At 41.3% G+C, this 20,133-nt stretch overlaps 1 protein-coding gene across 1 annotated transcript; it reads right to left on the bottom strand.

The window, feature by feature from the left end:
- Positions 1 to 2,753: 2,753 nt before the first annotated feature.
- AP1S3 (adaptor-related protein complex 1, sigma 3 subunit) lies at positions 2,754 to 6,875 on the bottom strand. The gene is given in 4 exon segments (XM_009573742.1): positions 2,754 to 3,224; positions 4,206 to 4,343; positions 5,319 to 5,427; positions 6,658 to 6,875. Coding segments are annotated over 4 exon segments (501 nt in total). The 3' UTR covers positions 2,754 to 3,188.
- Between the last annotated feature and the right edge of the window lie 13,258 nt (positions 6,876 to 20,133).

Raw genomic sequence — 20,133 nt, 5'->3', positions numbered from 1 at the left:
TGGCGAAAGCAAGGAAGGGAATCTAGGCTAGCAACATGACCATGATTAATGGTTATTTTAGTAAATGCAGCTTTGCAAACTAGGAGATATGTGCTTGAAGCTTGTCAGCAAGGTAAGAGTTTAGATAACCACAAAAGATGTTAGTGAGATTGGGAAAACTGTTAAGGAACCTGCTTTCTAATACTTTTTTTGATAAGAATTTCATAAAGTAATCTCAGAAAACTTTACATTGAGCACTTCCTAGAATAGTCAGGCAGGTTGGAAAGAGAAACATCAACAGCAAACACAAATGAAATGGCCAATGCTTCAGAGAGATTTGTGAATATATACAAAGATATATGTATCTCCCACTTTAAGAAAAATCAGAGAACTAAGATATCAAGTCAGACATAAATCTTCTGACGAGCTATACTCCACAGTGCACTAGTCTATGTAGAGTCCTGTTGATGGCAATGGACCTCCACAAAGATGGAGGCACAGGCATTTTGACACAGTGACCTAAAGGTAGCCTGACAATAACTGCATTTCATTCGGGCTTTTTCCCTTTGGAGAAGGAGTTGGGTTGACCTGAATGCCATTATACCACCACTTAGGTGAGCGACCCCTTTCTCACTGAAGATTGTAAAAAGTATAAATACAAGTTTTATGTTTCAAACCAATCTGTTCTTAACATATGTATGTACGCTATACATACAGACTGACTCTTGCAAAAGTCACATTAAGTAACACTCACCTGCCTACTTTGTGTAGCCCATCTATAGGCAAAAGCAACAGGAATCTGTAGATGTTTCTTAGAGCACGAATATAATTTAGGAGTTCTTTAGAGTGCTTAACACATACTTTCCATCCAACTTCGTAGCAAAAAGGCAGCTGGCACAAGCAGCACACCATATTCCAATGACCTTTTGCACTAGGGCAAGGAAACCACACTAACTCCTTCACACTTCTCAAGTAGACACTGGATACATCAATCTGGCAATGCTATTTATTTCAGATACTATATTGATATGGCTGGCATAAGTGCCCCTAGCTAATGTATTATTTTTTTCCATAAGGAATTCTTCTTCATTTGAAATGAGAGAGAAAGAAGTCCTACAGCTCTCCTTAGAATGACTGAAAAGACAGGCTTATGATATCCTTATTCATATGAAGAAATCTTCTTTTTGGAACTCCTATTCTGATATACTCCAGAATTCAAGCAACATGACAGTTAGAAGAGTCACGAGAATCACAGCATGGCCCCAAAAAAGAGTAAAAGCCATGAAACTACTGATGATTTCACTGAATAGAAGTCACTTATAAAAGTAAAGAGCGGAAAGAGCCTCTTTGCCCATTCTGAAGTGGCTTCCTAATCAATTAAACACTCTACTTCAAACAACTTCATTTCAAACCATGAGAAAATAATATACAACTCATACAATTTCATTAATTTACTATTAAATTGAATGTCTTCAGAGCTATTAAAAGCCCTTCAGCAATTTCACTATTTTTTCTATGCTGAAAGTATGCCTTTGACATCAATACAGAGAAAACAGATGGATAAAGTAATTATAAAAAGAGCAGCATGACGCTATGAACCAGCTTGTTACAGTTTTACTAACAGACTAGATAACACAGGCAGAAAAGTGGGTTGACAATTAGCAAAGTTGTCATGTTGCGTCAAAGTGCTCCCACCCTCCAAAAACCTCCAAAACCTTCCCCAGGAAGATACAAACAGACCGGGAAGGAAGGAGCAACAAAAAAATTAGAATAAGCATGCAGGACATTTAAAGATTAGAAAAATCCCTGAAGGAAAATACTGACTGCACATCCCAGAAATCAAAGAAAATGTATGTTGAAGGGAAATGCAAATCAATGCTAAGATCGTTCTGGCATATTTGTCTGATAACTTACCTTATTTTTGTATAGGATAATTTCATGATTTGACAGAGACAAAACATCTAGCTATGAGTTATGGGCTAAGATAAATAGAATTTCTCTGAGCTTTGAATTCTGTTAAAGGAGGAAATAATCTCTCTAAGGAAGCCAGTTCAGTCAGTTTATAGAGTCCAAATTGCACTGACAGAGAGACAGGCAAGTTAACACACCTGGCTCCCCACAGACAGCTACAATGTTTTATAACACACAGTAAGATGCACAGCCCAGCTGATTCTTCTACTATTTTACCCTTTTTCCCTTTGTGCAGCTTGCAAAGTTGTAAAAGGTTGATTAAATCTTCCAACCTTCACAAAAATGGGCCATGTTCAACTACTAGAAAGCTGATCATCCCAATAGGTGGGTGAATTTGGGACTGGAAAACTCTACTGGGAAAGATGGTTATTGGTGGATACCAAAAGATACATGAGATGATCTTTGCCCTGAAATCCCAAAGACTAATTTCTTCTCTTCAGGGTATCTCCTGCTCTCAAGCTGTACACTTCCAAAGGTTGTAGCCTTTGTCCAGGTCCAGGTGATCTAGGAAGGGGATAAGAAAATGAGGAGAAAGACAGCAACAGGCCATCCTCATGCAGCAGCAAACAGGATTCATTAAACCTGGGAGAAGCCTACCTCAAGTCAGAACAGTCTTCCAGATTAAATGGAAGTGTGGAGTGCGCTCCAGTAGCAGTTGAAGCAGTCTTATTAGCAGACTAGAGCAGAAAGTAGAAGGAAGACAGTGAAAGAAAGGGGCTGGTCTGAAGAGAAGCATATTTCTTCTTATACTAGATGGGTTAATCTTTTCAAAACAAGCTTGTGAAATCAGGGCCCACAACAATTTGGCTTTTAGAAAAAAATTATTATTAGAGCAGAATAATCATTACATTCAAAATAATGGACATTTGTACAAAAGTAGAGTCATATGGTCAGCAGTGGACCAAAACTAGTAAAAATACCTCTTCAAAGTACTGCCAGAGTAACATTTTATGATGACAAAACCCGTAGCTAAAACAAGTGTTTAGTCCAGCAAGGAGAAGAGAAACTAGATCGCGGGTAAAAACAACTCTGAGAAACTCATATGCAGAGTAATGCAACTACAGAATTGTTAAACCCTGTGCTACATTAGCTGACCTTCATCTTCACCATTATACAAACAAACTCCTTTAGTTATTGGGTTTTGGTATTTCTCTGAGGATCTGGCACATTGGGAAACAATTTCAGGAAGTGCATTTTACAGGTGCATACAGCAGTTCTCTCTCCAGGTAGTTTTAGCATTAAAATGCAGGCTTGTTCATGTACTCTTCCACTGTCTGGAAAAAAAAAAAAAAACAAACAGAAAGAAACAACTGATGCATTATGGAGCAGTACAGTAATATTCAAACAAACCCTCTTGTCCTCTTTGAAGACAGTTGTAGTTTTGCACGGAATTACGGAATTAGATCAGATTAATTAAAATGTAGAAATAATTCTGCTTTAAAAACCTTTAACAGCGTTTTAGAATCTGATCTTCAAATCACGACATACCATGGTTGTGGCTAAACTAGCTGGCCTTTGTACATAGCTGGCTTACTTTCACATGCAAATGACAGACCACTGTGAAAAACTGTTCGACTCGCATAGCGTGTCCCTACCTAGTTCTACCAGCGTGCTGTTCCTTCACTATTACAATGGATCCTTCATTACCTAGGAAAAAATGAAGTAAATCCATCACATTCAACTGCTTTTGCCATTCCTGGCTCAACGGTACAAGTTACAGAAGAGAATTTCTGCAGGGTTCTGATAAAATACCTATCTGTGCCCTGCAGAAAAACTACACAGGTGTTTATGAATGAAAGTGGAGTTTGCCAGCACATACTCTTTCCAATTTTAAATGTTAATAGTAGGTCACCTCTTTCCAATCTATTAGTGAAACAGAATAGATTTTTCTGTATTTATATAAACATTTGTATACATAAAATATAATCTTAGATTATGTTCTTATATATATAAATATCTTAGACATGTCTTAAACTATTTCTTAATACAATATCCGAGAAACTCTAGCAGTTAAACTGCAAGAGAGCAACAACAGTATATAAAGAGCCTCCAGATGATTCTACAAGATGCAAGAGGGTTGAATTGAAAGCTTATGTAACTGCTACCTTAACTGCAGTGTTGTACCTATTGAAACTGAACATAAGACACATTTGGATAATTAAGTACCAGAAGTGCTTAGCTGTATTTTAAGCTCCTGTCAAACAAGGAAGATGTAGGAAGATGAGGCGTTTGCCTTTTGTCTTCCTCTGCCTTACCTCCTGCAACATGTCAGAGTCTTCTATGGCTTTCACTGCAGACCTCTTTGAAGTTTCTTGTACTTCTCCACCAATTATAAACTCATCAAGAATAAAATAAGCTTTTTCAAAATTAAAGATAATATCCAGCTCGCACACCTGCCAGAACAAAAGGACACCCCACATTTAAATCACTTTTACAGCATTATAAGCACTACTGGGCCAAAAGTTGTTATGATCAAATGTATTCAACATATGCACTCTTTTGGCAGGTAGCAAGGTGAAGAAAGATACTGCATATTATGTAATATTGCAGCTTCTGCACATATTCTTTTCACATACATAGCCTAGACTTACAGCGAAGATATTCCATTTATTATATTTTATATAATACACTACATTCATACTGGTTTTCAGAGAACAAAGCTGACTTCCTAGCCTACTAACCTTACAATAGGTCTTATATAGCACTTGTAATATGGGTTACGTACGTTCACGCACGGTTTCAGAGCAAGACAAATTCCCTGTCCTAGTGACCTTACAGTCACAAACCGCTTTTTTGTTTTGAGGCGGTACAAACGTGAGTCATGGCACAGTGATTTAAATAAGAGATGAATTAAGGTAGTGGGAACAATTTAAAAAACATTCATAGAAAAGATGGGTCTCTTGTAGTCTTTAAAGACTTACTGAAAGACTTATTTGGACCTTCTTCAGGCCTTTCCTTTAAAAAACCCGCACTTTATCTTTTTCCTCTTTATATGTCCTTAATTGTTACATAATATTGTGAAACAAACAAAACCGGTTTATCTGAAGATGTCAGGAGAGAGAATTAAAGTACTGTCACCCAGGGTTTTTTAAAGTAATTTTCCTCAAGGTTTCCCGTCAAATTCTATTCCAAGATAGACATACAAATCATAAAGATTAATTTGGGAAGTGGGGGGGAAGGATAGAAAAACAGTCTTATGATAGTTTCAATACTATTTTATAAAATATTCTAATAATGAATTTCACTCTGGATTGAGAGCGTCTACGGGGCAAGTAGTGCAGATGGAAACACGAAGCAAAACAGCTTCAGATAACTGTTTGTTTATCAGACAGCCAGGAATGCGGTTCATGGGAGAAAGTGAAACCTACGTTTCCAAAGTATCTGTCCAGAAGCTCTACATATCGATGAACGACCTCTAGTGTCAGGAGCTCATTATCCTGGTCTTCTATTGCACAACAGAAATACAAACTAGCATACCTAGGGAAACAAAGGCAAAAACATGAGAGTGAACAGCTGGATCCTCAGTGCTCTGCTCGTCTCTTAGAAGTTATGCAAATGACAGTTAATGTCTTTCTAGTTTCTAAAATAATAATTTTCTTTCATTCTTATAGTATCACAGAGAACACTTAAAAAGATCAGATCATTTAAACAAATTATTAATTTAGAAAAACAAACTCCACCCTTGGCAAAGTGGGATACCTCCAACACTGGTCTTAATAAAACAAACAGTGAATCAGTAGTACTTTAAGGTCTCCCTCACCTGCTGCAATAGCACTACAGTAAGTGGGGTTAATTAAACAGTAGAATGAGTTACTGCTTTTTACTAAAAAAATAAAAATAAAGGCAAAAATAAAGGTGGAAGGAGTTAATCTCAGCAAGCCTGCTGGCTATCAAATGACTGAAAGTGTTTTATATAGGGCCAGAAAGCACGAAACTGCTTAGACCAAACAATCTTCATAACTGACTTGCAGCAAAACTTTATGTTTAAATCAACCCAAGATGGGACTAACAATCTACGTCAACTCTCTGGTGCTGTGACTGGAGGCCCAACTTGTCACAGCATCTGGTCAGATGGTTACATCCATCACTTCACAGCATGGAACTCAATTTTTGCTAAATGTGAGATGCCGCTTCATTTGTACAGTGTGCTATACTTTAAGGCTACTTTTGTTTGCTACAACTTTACAACAATTAACAGGCGGTTAATGCTAAGCATCATGTAACTGGGGACGAGTGATTTGTTTCGAAAAGGAAATGGGAATTAACACTTTCCAGAGCCACAAATATTTCAAAGACAAAATTTGACAAAATGTTGAAAGTGCCTCAGAACAGTTCCTGCAACCTCCTGAAGAGCCTGATAAAGCCCAGCACACGTCTCAGCAGGCTACCTTGGGGAATTAGAAGGAGCAGCGAAGCCTAAAGCCTTCTAACAGAATTTCAACCACTAATACTTAATAGGTTACTCCCGTTTTTCTCATTTGACAGATTGTACAAGTGTTTTTCACCCCACAATTTACCCTGCTGATGTATCCAAGGACTCTGTGCTGTTTTACACAGTTAGATTGCCGATGGCAGGCTCCTACTAGCTTAGTCTAGCACTTAGGGGTTTGTTTGCTGTTTTTCTTAAAGTGAGCCTTTATTTTTCCTCTTCTAGCACGTGTTATTTATACGAACAGTAATTATATGTTCTCATAAAATTACTCACACCTTTTGTAAACAAGCTTGAGGTCTTTCCAGTCAACAAAACTACTTGTTTTTTGATTGCGAGACAAAATAATCTGAACAATTTCTCGAATGATCTTTTTCTTCTCTTTATCAGGTAGCGTCGTATACCATTTCTGAAGCCTTAATTTCCCCTGCCGACTGAACAGCAGTATAAAGTGTATCTAAAGTAAACAAAGCAACATGGTTAATGCCGCGGCCATGGCCAGAGAAGACCATTCCTCTGCCTGCCACCAGAAATCTGCGAGATATTAGCGAGGGCATCTCCAGCCCTGGCGTGATGTTTGGATGTGGCGTCAGTGAGGTCTCGGGGAGGCTGAGCGTGGGAGCTGAGATCCCTCCCCTCTCCTGTTTCTTCCCGCCGCGGCTCTCCCCTCCCTGTGAGACCTCTTCCCCTACATATCCCCTTTGCATCCCTTCGCACCCGTCCTCCCTTACCTTGTGCAAACAGCAGCTTTGCTTCCTATTCTGCCACTTCCCTGGGGAACAGGAGGAGCATCACCACTTCACAGTGGTGAGAAGAGGGCCCCAGCCCCCCCTCCAGCAAGATTAGATACCTTAGTGAAGGGAATAAAGACTTATATACAACAGGGCTAGGGAGACCAAGGATGCAGTGTGGCACAAGACTAGAAATATGAATATCTAGATAGTAATCACAATCACTAACAATTCTGGTATTGCACTATTTCAGATCACAAACAAAGCAGCATGTTCCTAGAAGAGGAACAGAAGGAAGGAGCAGAAGAAACCAACTGCTTTGGAAAGGGAGCTAGACTAGTTTCACTAAAGAAATCACCAGATTATGAAACACAGATGACTCTGATGACAAAGGACAGCCTCAGTGCCTGAGGATATTACGTTAAATAAAGGACGACACGTACACTGTTCTAAAATTTCAATTTTAAAGCTAGTCATAATTTTACATGGTTTGACCCATGATCTTTTCATGCTTAGCATTGGCAGTATTATTGAAATACAGAAGTGCTAGCTTTTAAATGCCAGTGGGTCTTTGGGAGAAAAGTATCAATTCACATTTATACAAATACTTTTATTAGCAGATTAAAATAACTGACCACACTAAGTCTTTAAGCAGTACGGTAAGTCATCTGCCCACAGCACAGAAATGGCTTTAAGAATGCAGGAAATCTATCTGAAGATGACATCCATATCAACGGGACGTCCTCTGCTAAATGGAAAAAAAAAAAAAAAAAAAAACCCCACACAACTTAGCAGGGATAGAGATGCTTCCAATGGCCGAAGACACTGTGAACTGCCCCGTCCTTGACGGGCGTCCCCATCGCTTTCTCACCAGTACCAATGCTTGGAGGCCAGGGACTTGCAGGAAGGGTGTCTAACCATAGTCACAGCCAAGTGCACGATGACAGGCACACTGCCACTTGCCCATACAGAGACAAGGCTTCCCCTGAAGCATAGGAGCCTCATTTTCCTCACTTGCTCCCGATCCCTGCAAACTCTCAACAGAAGAGCTGCCAGGTCCCTTGCCACATCCCCATTTCCATTAACCTAGTCTTACTTTTCCCTATAGCTTCTCAATCTACACCCTAATCCCTTCTCCTTCTTGTTTTCTATTCCAGCTTATTGCTGTACCTATACTTCCCCATCACTCCATCTCCCCAGTGAAGATTAAAGTTAATGTTCACAATTACTATCAAGATTACAATGCAAATTTCTGTAAAGACAAAATCATTCTACGTTCTGATGAAGTCCAAGCAGAGAAATGCACCAGAGAAGCTTCTATGTAAAAGAAAGAAAAAAAAAAAGCTACTGGATTTGAAACAAAGCATTCATTCATTCATAATTCAGAACAATTCTCTAGCTATTAAGTCACATAGTTGTTGAGTAATCTAGAGATACGAGTTCTGACTATATTGAGAAAGACTTCAAATGTGGGATCATTTTAGGAAAAGGTGGACTGTTTTTTTCATATGTGCCTGTGGCAGGACCTATTGCTGGAAATACGGCTCTTGCCATCATTAGTCTAATGTGCTTGATAAAATTACAAGGATTTTGTAGCTGCCTTGTGTTGAGTCCTGTAATACTCTCCAGATGAGCTTTCTAAATAAAAACAATTATGCTGCTGGCAGTACACATGGCCTGATTACAGTGAAGATCAAAGCACCATGTTCTTGCCTTTCTCTGTTCATATTACCAGCTGGGTTTTGACATGGTAATATTCCAGCTGTCAGGGTTACCCCTTCTGAGCAGATGAAGGGACACTACTTACTGTCCATACACTTGTCCACTGAGAGGTGCTGGATGAATGAAAGACTATTTTGCTTGCTGCACAGTACATTAACTCCAAAGCCTTTGTAAAGATGAGTGCATTTCGAAAAGCAGAGTGTAGGTCCTGCAGATAAGAGCAGGTCAGCAGGTGTCCATTTAAAAGCAATCAGGCACAGGTAGCAGCTATTTGATAAACAAATTTCTAAAAATATGGTGAATCAAATAGGAGAGGATGATCAGATTCAATTGAAAATGCAGGGATTTAGTCAATGAATCTCTATCAAAAGCTGACGGCATGTTCAGCATAACAAGATCGTGCTATTTGAGACATCCTCAGGAAGAAATATATTTGCCTGCTAGATAATAAAAGGGTATTCTGGTTTAGGTTCAGCTGTTGGACCCAACAGACCTTAAATCTGAGTATCTCCAGGAGAGCAACCTTATGCCTCTAAAAGGTTAAATACCAACAAGCCAGGGAATTACTGTGAATATTACCACCGTTTTCTGCTGATTAGTTTACTTCAGGATGTTATGCTTCACCCACAGGAAAGTGAGCTGCTCTCCATTTTAAATTGTTTTGAAAACTCCGCTGTTTCTTACAAAGATGCAGTTGATGTTTCACCACCACTTTCATGAACAGAGACAACATTCTTTGCAATCAGAAAATACCCATTAATGGTCTTAAATGCATCAAGATTCGTACACAAGCTTAAAAAATCCTATCTTCTGGGTCTCCCATCCCACTGTTTCATATGCAGAATACAACTGCATACCTCATAAGGCAATTTTACTATTATAGAAATATATACAGCTAGAAAATAGGCAAGAGCCTCTACTGCAGTCCATTTCTAATTTTACAGTCTTCAGCAAAATAATGTACCCTCAAGCCTAGGTACGTATTACTGGCCAGCTGAGAGCTCCTGTAACAAAACAACGTATTAGAAAGTTGCAGATACTTAGAAGAGAAAATTTGAGGGTTTTTTTTTCTCTTTGACTCTTCTTCCTTTTTCTGATTTCTAAAGTCCATTCAATCTGGGGAACTCTCTAGGAGGTAAATAATACTACATTCTCAAGAGTTTAAATGGCTTAATTCCTGTAAGTATAAGCATCCAATTGCTATAGACCTTGTTTCATTCAGTTCAGCTTTGCTCTGCCCAGCCACACTGATGTGATACAACACATTCCTCGCTCCCATAGCTCTGTTCATTACAGCTCACTGGATTTTGATGCATCAATAAACCTGGAAATGTTGAAGTACTGCACAAACACAAATCTAACAGCTCATCGGTTCCTTGCTCCTTGACTGTGAAAACGTATTTGCTTTCCTATAGTGCTAATGACAAGATGGCTGTTGACTAAGGAATTCTTGGTTGGTTTTCAGCAGCCAAACTACAAATAGATGTAGATTATCCTGCAATGTTTTCCTCATCTCTGAAAGTTCTAATTCCAGAGGAAAACAAAGGCAAATGACTTGCTTCAAGCAAAATACCTTTGAAGCAGGGCGCTTGGTTTCCTTTCCTACCATTCCAGGGCGAGCTGGCTGTGACTAACAATCACCAGACCCCGGGGCGACGCCAGAGGGAATTTTTAGGTTCCAGCCTGAGTCAGTCAGGATGAGGAGTGCAGTTCCTATGAGAGCATCGGCTGCCTTCACATGCGGAGTCTGTAGGAGACAAGCTTTGGTCTGGGAGCCAAGTGTGATTTTATTAGCTTGTTTTACTAAATCAGACCCAACCACTTACAGCACTGTGCAAAATGGTCTCCATAAACATCAGTAAGTGGCCTAAATGACTGCATTTTATATTTGTAGGCCATTATTTTCTAGTTAGAAAAGTAGGGGTTTTTTTAAACCAAGTATTTAAACTCGGTATCTAAACCTGAACTCTATCCCCTTCTCATGCATCTCTGGATCAATTGCAGCTGTAAGTTATATAACAGGTTGGAAAGTTACGGGGTTTCTGTTTCATCGAGATCTACAAAACTGTACCAGGATAACAAACAACACCCTTAGTTTCAGGGCTACAAAAAAATCAAATGGTAGACTTTGACATGAAATAATTTAACAGTAAGTAGAACAGACATCAAAAATGCAAAATACAGGAGGTTTACATGTTCACAAACGGCAAATGTAGGAGAAATATGTAAAACTAATGCCCACTGTGATTTTTTTTCCACCTTCCTTGGGAGATCTTTCCCTCCTTTTGCTAATGGGCTGTCGTGATCTGACAAGCAGCTCACCCAAGCTTGTCTCCTGGACTGTTCCCTGCCAAGACTGGAGGTCCACTTCGGTGCAGCCTTCCCCAGTATTTGGCCATTTCACACTCCAGACTGATCAAACACTTTACAGCTGGCTCACTAGTTTCAAACTTGGACTATATGTTGCTTTTACAGAGGTTTTAAAGCTTAACCTAATCTGCAACATTTATGATGACTGTCTAAAGGACTCCAGACTATATTCTATTACATACAGAACAAACCACCTGTAGGGATATCAAATAAAGACGACTACACGGGAAGACAAAGCAGCTTTCCTGACTCCCAGGGTCATTTCTCCACTTTACTGTCCAATGACATAAACACGTAAAAAGATTTCTTCCTGCGAGTGAACTCCAGGGGTCAATGCAGCTGAGGCTCTAATTCACCCCATTGTGAGAAGAACATGCGCTAGAAATGCTTCTCCTCCTCCTGTAATTCAACCTGCGTAACCTTTGCCGACTGGTTTCAAACCTGTTCTGTGGCATCTGGCTGCTCCAGGTCCCTCAGGGGGAGAGGAGGACAGGGAAATGGGAGGACTCCACGGAGCCTAAGGGGAGGGAAGGCAGAAGAGTAGATGGCGGCTGGAAGACTGAAAAGCAAGCATCCTTCTCTTTCCTGGGTGCTTGGTTGGGCAAGGATTTGCTCGGCTAGACAGCTCTGTCACTCCAGCAGCACTCAGTTTAGACTCTGCTTCAGCTGTAACCTTCCCGAATTAAGAGCCCTCCCAAATCAAAGTCACCTTTATAAAACAGAAAGATTCCTGAAATTCACAAGTTAACTAAAATTTGCAAATCAGGAATTACTATCCTAAAACAGACAGCTTGGCAGAAATCGGAAACTCTAAGTTTTTCTTAAAAACTTTCTGTTTAAGCCTGCTGCTGCCAGTAGGGCAACAGGCAGTATATGATGTGCTAATAAAGAAAAACTCATGGACCGCATAAAAAGGGAAATGAGATGAAAAAAGCCACACCTTCCGCTGCTGACATGACAACGGCTGCTGACAGAAGCCTGGGGAAAATCAGACTGACTGGCTGTACCTGGTGGAGAGGAAGCGACTTTTTATCATAAAGTTCTCTTTTAACTTATTCTGAGTCCCTTGAAACCTGCTTGATCTTCTGGCACTGTTTTAGTCTAGTTGAGTTCATATTCTGCTTATCTTTTACTATTTTTCATTCTTTCCTCCGATATGAAAGAATGTATTTCTCAACATAGACAGCTGTCCAGAATTTTTTTATTAGGATTTATTTCTACATCACATCTGAAAATGAACAAAACCTACTTTCATTAAATTCTTTCTTTTAAAAAGTATGAACATCCAAATTATTCCAGCCATTAGCTGATTGTTTTCTCTCCAAAAAATTTGAAGAATAAAAAATTCCTTTTAGTTTCTGCTTTATTTAGTGGGTTTTTTTAGAGGGAGGGAAGTAAATACTGAAATTTTTTTAAAAAATGAATAGCTATACTGTGAACACCCAGATGGTTTGGAATGCCAGGCGTTTAGGGTGAAATGAGAAAGACGTACTGAATGGACAACTATTGACCTAATGTATTAGGTTAATAGCCACATCAGGAAGAGACAGAATAACACCACGCTGAAGTATAGGTATTTTGGTATTCTGCTCCTGCACGAAGTCCCCATCTGGCTACCGACCTTTAATACATACACTCTGGGGTTTCAGGGACTTTTAATGCAATTATGTAAAATCCAAAACAGGCTACTTTATTAAAAATATTAATTTCCTTACTTGTTTACTCTGTTACTAAAACTTTTATTCACAGCAGCGCAGAAGCTGACAGATATGTTTGTTAAATACTGTAGAATCTCGGCTTTAAAATTTAAAACACATATTTAGTCTGTATGACGTAAGCAAATAAGAAAAAAGAAAATAAGTGGAAACAACAGCAACACAAAAATACCGAAGTAGCGTACTGCTGCCTAACTGGCACAGAATTCTTTCTCGCTTAATCTCCATTAGGAACATTTCTGAACAATTTCCCCTAAACAATACATCCAAAGTCCACGCAATAAAAGATGTGCCAGATCATTACAGGCACACATGACTAAAGTTACACATTGATTTTATGCTTTTCATGATGCAGAAGTCACCCTTATCTTAGTACTGAATATTTTAAATTGACCAGCATTCTAGCATTTAAAGGACATTTACACTATATAGTATTGATCCAGCCAACAACCTTCTTGATAGCCTCACTTGAGTTAAATAAAACTGTAATCAAAACAGCATAGCTGAACTCAAGTTCTGAACCAAAACCATCTCAAAGTTCCTCACTTCTGATCCCTGCCTAAGGATCAGTAAACAAGGCTCAAGGAATCCGTAAGTGCCCCACAAGCTCCCTCTGGCTCTTCTCCTGCTTATCGCTGCCTCTAGCAGGTCTAGTCCTCCTCACCTTGGCTCATTTCTCATAAACCAGTAGCATTCCTTCAACAACATCCTTCCTACAGTACAGGCATGCTTGTGCCTCCTCCTCGCAGGCTGCTGGGTGTCCCACCAACAGCGAAGCTGGGTTTCCAGCACCTCTCCAGAGAGGAGAGACAGCACAGCTTCCCAAGATAGCTCCCAAGATGTAGATGCAGGCAATGACATCCAGTTTTTACAGAGGATAATTATTCTTAGTTTTCATTAATTGATGCTTTTTTATTCCTGCAAGTGGAATTACTCCAGTTTATAGGCAATAAGCAAGAACAGATCCAGGCAGAGAGTTTGCATAAAACCTGCCTCAAACTCTGCAACTTGAGAGCAGGCCAGTGACCGCACTGCAGCCGTGTGAACCAGAGAGGCGGCACTCACATCTTCAGTCTTGGCTCCAGGGACAGACAGTTGCAGGGATGCTAGCTGGCTGACCCTGCAGAAAGCAGCACGGTTTGAAGACATTCAGAACAATTATTAACTAGGTGATCACACCCCTTCTGCCTCCTGGGCTGGGCTCTCAGAGGTGTTTTTATTTGTTTATACATTTTTGGGAGGCAGTGGAAATCTTCATTAGGTTACCATAAGGAGGAGGAGACCAGGGGAGAGGCTGAACAAGCTGCCGAGAGCTACCCCAACTCACTATCGCTCCAGTGTACTTCACAGTCATTTTCCCAGTCTGTTCCTTGAACACTTGGTGAAGAAACAGAGCCAAAATCTAGCCTAATGGGCTCTGGCAAAAGCTGCAGCCTCTTTTATTCTCATTCCAGTTTGTCTTGTCAGGTATTTCCAAAGCCCAGCTACCTGAAGGCACTGCAGTCCCCTTCCCTTGCCTCTGACATTTCAAAGTTAAAAAACTCTGCTCTGGGACAGGGCACGCACAACAGAAGGTGACGAGTTTCCCCGGCTCCTCAGCCAGCTGACAGACAGCACTTCAGCCTGGGGACACCCGTGCCTGGAGGAGCAAGAACACTGCAGGTCTCCAGCAGCCTCATGCCCATTCCTCCAGCTCCCAACAAAGATGCTCATGGAAAACCTGAGCTCTGGGAGGACCAAAGGTACATGTGAGTTAGGATCACGTTTGTGAATGACTTTGAAAAAGCATGGGAGTAATTTTTTGGAAACACTGAAGCATTTAATTTAGGCATTTTCAATAGATAAATTCTCAATTTTCCCTTTTGAAATGGCACTTTTTAACTAAGGTAAAAAACCAACATGTATTTAATAACCTAAACATGAAAGAAGCAACCATGGTTTACGGAAGGAAGGGCCAGAGCACAGGATCTCACAAAACACTTTATGTTGGCCCAAAATTTAGCCTCCAGAATGAAAATGTGGACCAAAAATTAATTCTGCTATTCATCCGGGTGTTGTCATGAGACTTGGAGGAAAGGAAATGCCTGAGGTACTGCCCCTTCCCTATCTCCTGGGCCCAGTGGCTGTTGAGTTGTGACAGTCTCATGTAGCCGTTCCCATGGCTTTTCTAGAGCTCAGAGCAGACAACCACTCACCCAACACTTCACACGTTCTCATTCCAGCATGCAGCATTGCAAGACAAAGGCACAACATGATAAATTTCTGCATTTTCACCAAACAAAAATGATTCCATTTCTCATTCCTTCACAATTTGTGTCTATTGCTCGCCTAAGGACTAAGCAGAGGGTGATGACCATACAGGAGTTCCTGCGCTGGTTAACGAGCCATCGAGAACTGCAAGTGTCTGAGCAAAACTACCTTCAAGCTCTAACAGCAAGCAGAAAGGCAACAACAGGCATGTACTGGCTGGTGAAAAGGGATTTTAATGCCCTCTCTTCTCTTCTCAGGTCTGAACAGAGGATAGTAAATGGACATCCCACAAAAATTCAGCAAGTTAGAGAAGAAAAACTGGAAGACTGGTACATAGAGATATTGAGAAACATAAATCCAGGACATACTAGGCCAGAAAGACACGTCTGGCCAGAAAGGCACGTCAAGCTTGCCTTCAAACACACAAATGTAAATTTTATTCTCCCATCCTACCCCAGTGACTCTGCATACTACATTTCTACTCACAAATGAAATACCATTTGTGCATGACTGGATCTTTCACCTCCCTAAACTGCAACATCTGCAAAAATGCAAAGGCCCAGGGGTGGCCATTCAAGAAAGCACACACCCAAAGCAGCCAAGTAAATGCAGATGACAGCCTGTAGGGACAGGACAGTAGGGAAATGAAAGGGCAGGGATGGTAATTAGTAGCTGTGCATATATGATACAGAAAGAATTCTTTTTACAGGAACAGTACGGTTTTAATTTAGGCATCACTGGAAAGACTACCACTGGCTGACATAAATGCTTGATGTATATGCCGAAGCATAAATCTTGTAAGTACTTCGGGGAGGAGCAGCTCTACGTGCCCTCCCTGACCCATCAGTTTCCTCAGTACTGTCATCATTTTGTCCCTTTGCTGCTCTTGCACACAACTGATGCCTTCCGAAGGCAGAAGGTCTATGGGATGGTTTATAAAGCATGGGATTTTCAAGCAATTAAGAGTAAAGTCCAGAGCAGTCTCTAGTGTAACAGTGACAATCTGTAATAATAGCGAGTATTTGACAGAGAACATCCAAAACTGGAAGAGGATCACATCAACAGTCAGAGATCACAGACTTCCTGAGAACCACCCTAAAAACCGTTTTTCCCAGCAAATCCCACAAAATGGTATTCAAAAGTCCAACTGAATGAGAGGCAGTAACTGAACACCAGATTATGGATCACCCCCTGAGAGTACTCTGATCTGAGCAGTTTCCAGAAGGGGACAGCATAAGTAACAGCACATGTGTAAAACCATTCTGGTAGTCCCATCTCCAGGAATCACAGGTTTAAGGATTCAGGGCCAGCAACTGGATCCAGACAACGCACCTGTGGACCCATCTTCTATGAACTGCCTAACTACTAGGACACCCACAGCACCCTTGGCAGTGGATTAAAAACATGCATCTACACTGCGTGAAAAAGTATTCCCTTTTGTTTTCTTTACATTTAGTGCCTAAAAATTTCACAGGATGTCCCCTGACACTTCTTGTAGCAACCATTCTTTACAGCATTCGTGATTTCATGCATTTCTATCACTTCCCTTGTAGTCATCTCTTCCCAAGCTGAAAAGTCTATCTACTCAGGATCTTCTAAAAAGGATGCAATTCCATTACCATTATCTACTCCCACACTAATAGTTCATTACAAGATAAATAAACAAAGAAATAGCATATGCATGACTTACTTTTTTTTCCATGTAGAACGTTGACTCAAACAACAAGAATCATTTATTTGTAATTTTCTCTCCTTCCCTCATCTATTCTAATCTGCTGCCCTTCTTGTCTTTCAGAGGTAAATGCCTAGAGGCAAAGTTCATCATCTTTGCTAGGCCAATACACAGCTATATCAGAGAGTGGAAAAAAGCAGTTATTCTTCAAACTGTAGACAGTAAATTCTGTGCAGCATTGAAAACATCTTTTGCAGATCTGTGTCTATTTTAACAATTAAGGGCATTGAGACTGTTGGTGAGGTCAATATTCAGAATAGTTGAGAGTTCATTTCCAAACACCAGACAGGTGTCAGCAGCTGCAGTCACTCAACTAATATTTCCACCAAAGGCTTCTAGATCAGTGACTGGTATCAGTTGCCTTGCTAAGCAGAGACAGTGCTTGCCAACTCCTTTTCTATTCAGGCCAAGTACATTTTTAGAGCCCCTGTGCTCAATGGGATTCTTTTGATCTTTTTCTCCAGGGTTTCAGATCATGCCCACAAGTTCTAATTTTTCTCACTGTACTGATGAGCAGCACAGGTAGGAGGGAAGCAAGCCCCTTACTATGCGGGCACCAATTCAGCACTCAAAGCTACGCAAGCAGAGCCATGTACTGTCATGGAAGTAATACTGATAACACTGAGGTGGCAGTAGGATCAAGGTGTTGCAACACTTACAGGCATTAAAGACTACAGCAACACATGTCCTTGGGGAAACTAGTAATTTTCTCCTCTCTGCTTTCTCCCTGCTCTTCGACTTTGTTGAGACAGCAATCCTTCAGGACACGTTTCTCTGCTGCACCCATATATGTCAGGCAGCAGAATTTAGTCTCTTTTCTGAAAAGTATTTTTTTTTTTTTTAACATGTTACAAAGTAGCAGCTGGGCAGAAAAGCTGTCTTTCTCAGCAGGATGTTAAGTTAGCTTTGCTAAACAGACTCTTTCCTGAAACTTCCCCGGAAATCTGCAGCAGAGCAAACAATTGAAACAACCCTCTTGCTAAGACACGGTACCATTTGCACAGGTACCTTCCATTCAGATTTCAAAACACAGAAAAAAGGTGGCAAGCACGACTATGTCATTCCAAACCGGAGGAACCAATCTACAGAGAGTTTAAATGACCTGTTTGAAGTTCTTCTCTCATGAGCCTGAATAAGGATCATTCTTGGTTTGTAACCCAGTAACCCTTATTTGTTGATGCGTAACCCAGTGTAACAACCCCTTAATGGAGACTGGATGACAGACAGAGGAATTTTAAGTAAAAGAGCACCCTGACAAAAGCACCCTTTCATCAGCACTGGTTCTACAACAGGAGAACAGGGTAAGGCTGACAGCGCTAGTTAACGTAGTAACGCCAGCAAGGGTTTGTACTACGATCTCAGAAAAGGAAAAAAAAAAAATTATTAATTGTAAGAATGCACACTCACCTTATAAAATTATAACAATCAATACAGCAGACAGTCTCCAAATTGCCAATAAGCAGCAGTATTATAAGCAGCGCTCCCCTGGGACCATCATGAGTGCTTTGAAAACTGGCATTTGTGAAGCGCATGCATCAGGGAGAGTTCTGAGATCAGCTTCCCTGAAATCAGCTCCCATATTTACTGACCTTCAAGGGCAAAATAGGAACTCCAGTTGTTTACATAAGCTTTACCCGAAGGAAGTGGATATGTAGGGCTGTCTCAGGGTGTTACCAGAAAGGTTATATCTATATGGGGACTTAAGGTGTGGAGACTGCATTGCCATCTGTAAGTTCATTACTGTGCATATTCCATTTGCAAATGTAATGACAGATACACCTTTCTAAATACACTAGACTAACACATATTTAGCATTCTGGCTAAACCACAAAGAAACAACATAGCTCTGCCTTTGAGGATAGAGACAAACAACAAAACTTGGCCTCCGATGAAGGAGTCTAGAGACTTCTGTTCAGCTGCACTGCCAGTAACTGATATTACAGATGCACACAATAGGCAAACTGTGCAAGACAGCAGATCAGGCACGCTCGCAGAACCTGCCCCAAGTCTGAATTATCAAGCTGCGAGATGGTTTCTCAATTAAGAGGCATCACTGACCACCTTACTGCTTGAGAGGCCGCAGTCCTCCGTGGGGAAAATCTAGCCATTATTCTGAGGCTATTGGTCATCGCGCTTAACAAAAGAGACTAACCACGGCAACCTTTTCTGATCGCAGCAAACCACCACCAAGCACAGCAGTGGAGAGCCAAAGGGCCTCCCTCCCAGGACACTGCCTGTCACCCTTTAACCTGAAGGGCTGCTGCCCCCTTCCAAGGTAAAACAAGCCGCTGCTGCCGCCCCTACCCAGCCATGGAGCCGGGTCACACACGTAGACTGGCTGCCGATAGACTACAGGGAACAGAACCAGACCCATATGCTCTCTCACAGACGCATTACTCGATGGACTGGCAGAGCTAAGTTCCTACAACCCCCATGAGACCAGGCGGTGGAGCAGAGGCACCCAAGCTGGAGGCGAGGCTGCTGCCCAAGCTCTCCACTTACCTGGCGCCAGGGAATACACAAGAGGAAAAGCTCTTCCCAATGCTCCCGTCACTAGAAAACCCACTGCCCAACACTGCCGCGCTTTGACACCAGAGCCAGCCAAAAGACACAGAACTGTACGAAACCATATTTGATCCTTCTCCAGGCACTGGAGCCGACTTGCACCTCAGCTCCTCAAGTTACAGGAAGACTTTATAAAACCTCTCTCTGTAACAGCCTTGTTTTCCTGGTTGGCTACGAAAGGCTGTCAGCATGACCCGAGCTCACCCCAAGGGTCAGAAGACAGAAAGGAAAAGAATATAACTTTCATTTCCTCAAAACAGGTGCAAACCTTGTTCAAACCCGCTTGGAAATGGCATTTCTGCTTCTCGGGGCAGTCGGCACAGCCCTAGCAGGCAGGCTAGCATGCGCTTTCTAAAGAACGTATTTTACCTCTATTTAAAGCCAACTCGGATTATTCCAGCAGAGGATTTAAAAAAAGAAAATAAATCCAAGTTTTTCCGGGGCCAGGCACACAAACGACCCGTTGGCGCTGCGTTTCGGGATCTGTCCTCTCCCCAGGCACACCGAGCCAGGGGTACTCGTAGGGCAAAGGCTACCGCCGAGCGGCTCCGCGTGTGAGCCCACCTCCGCGGGGCCTTCGCTTTGTCAGGCAGCGCGCAAACACTCCTGTTTGCTTTAGGCTCTGGGGAGAGCAACGTCCAGGCCGGCCCCGCGGAGGGTCTCCCCCCG

This window comes from Fulmarus glacialis, unplaced genomic scaffold, assembly GCF_000690835.1.
Source record: "Fulmarus glacialis isolate BGI_N327 unplaced genomic scaffold, ASM69083v1 scaffold4213, whole genome shotgun sequence".
NCBI lineage: Eukaryota > Metazoa > Chordata > Aves > Procellariiformes > Procellariidae > Fulmarus > Fulmarus glacialis.
The sequence above is the reverse complement of the archived record's forward strand: the minus strand, read 5'-3'. Positions and strand labels throughout refer to the sequence as shown.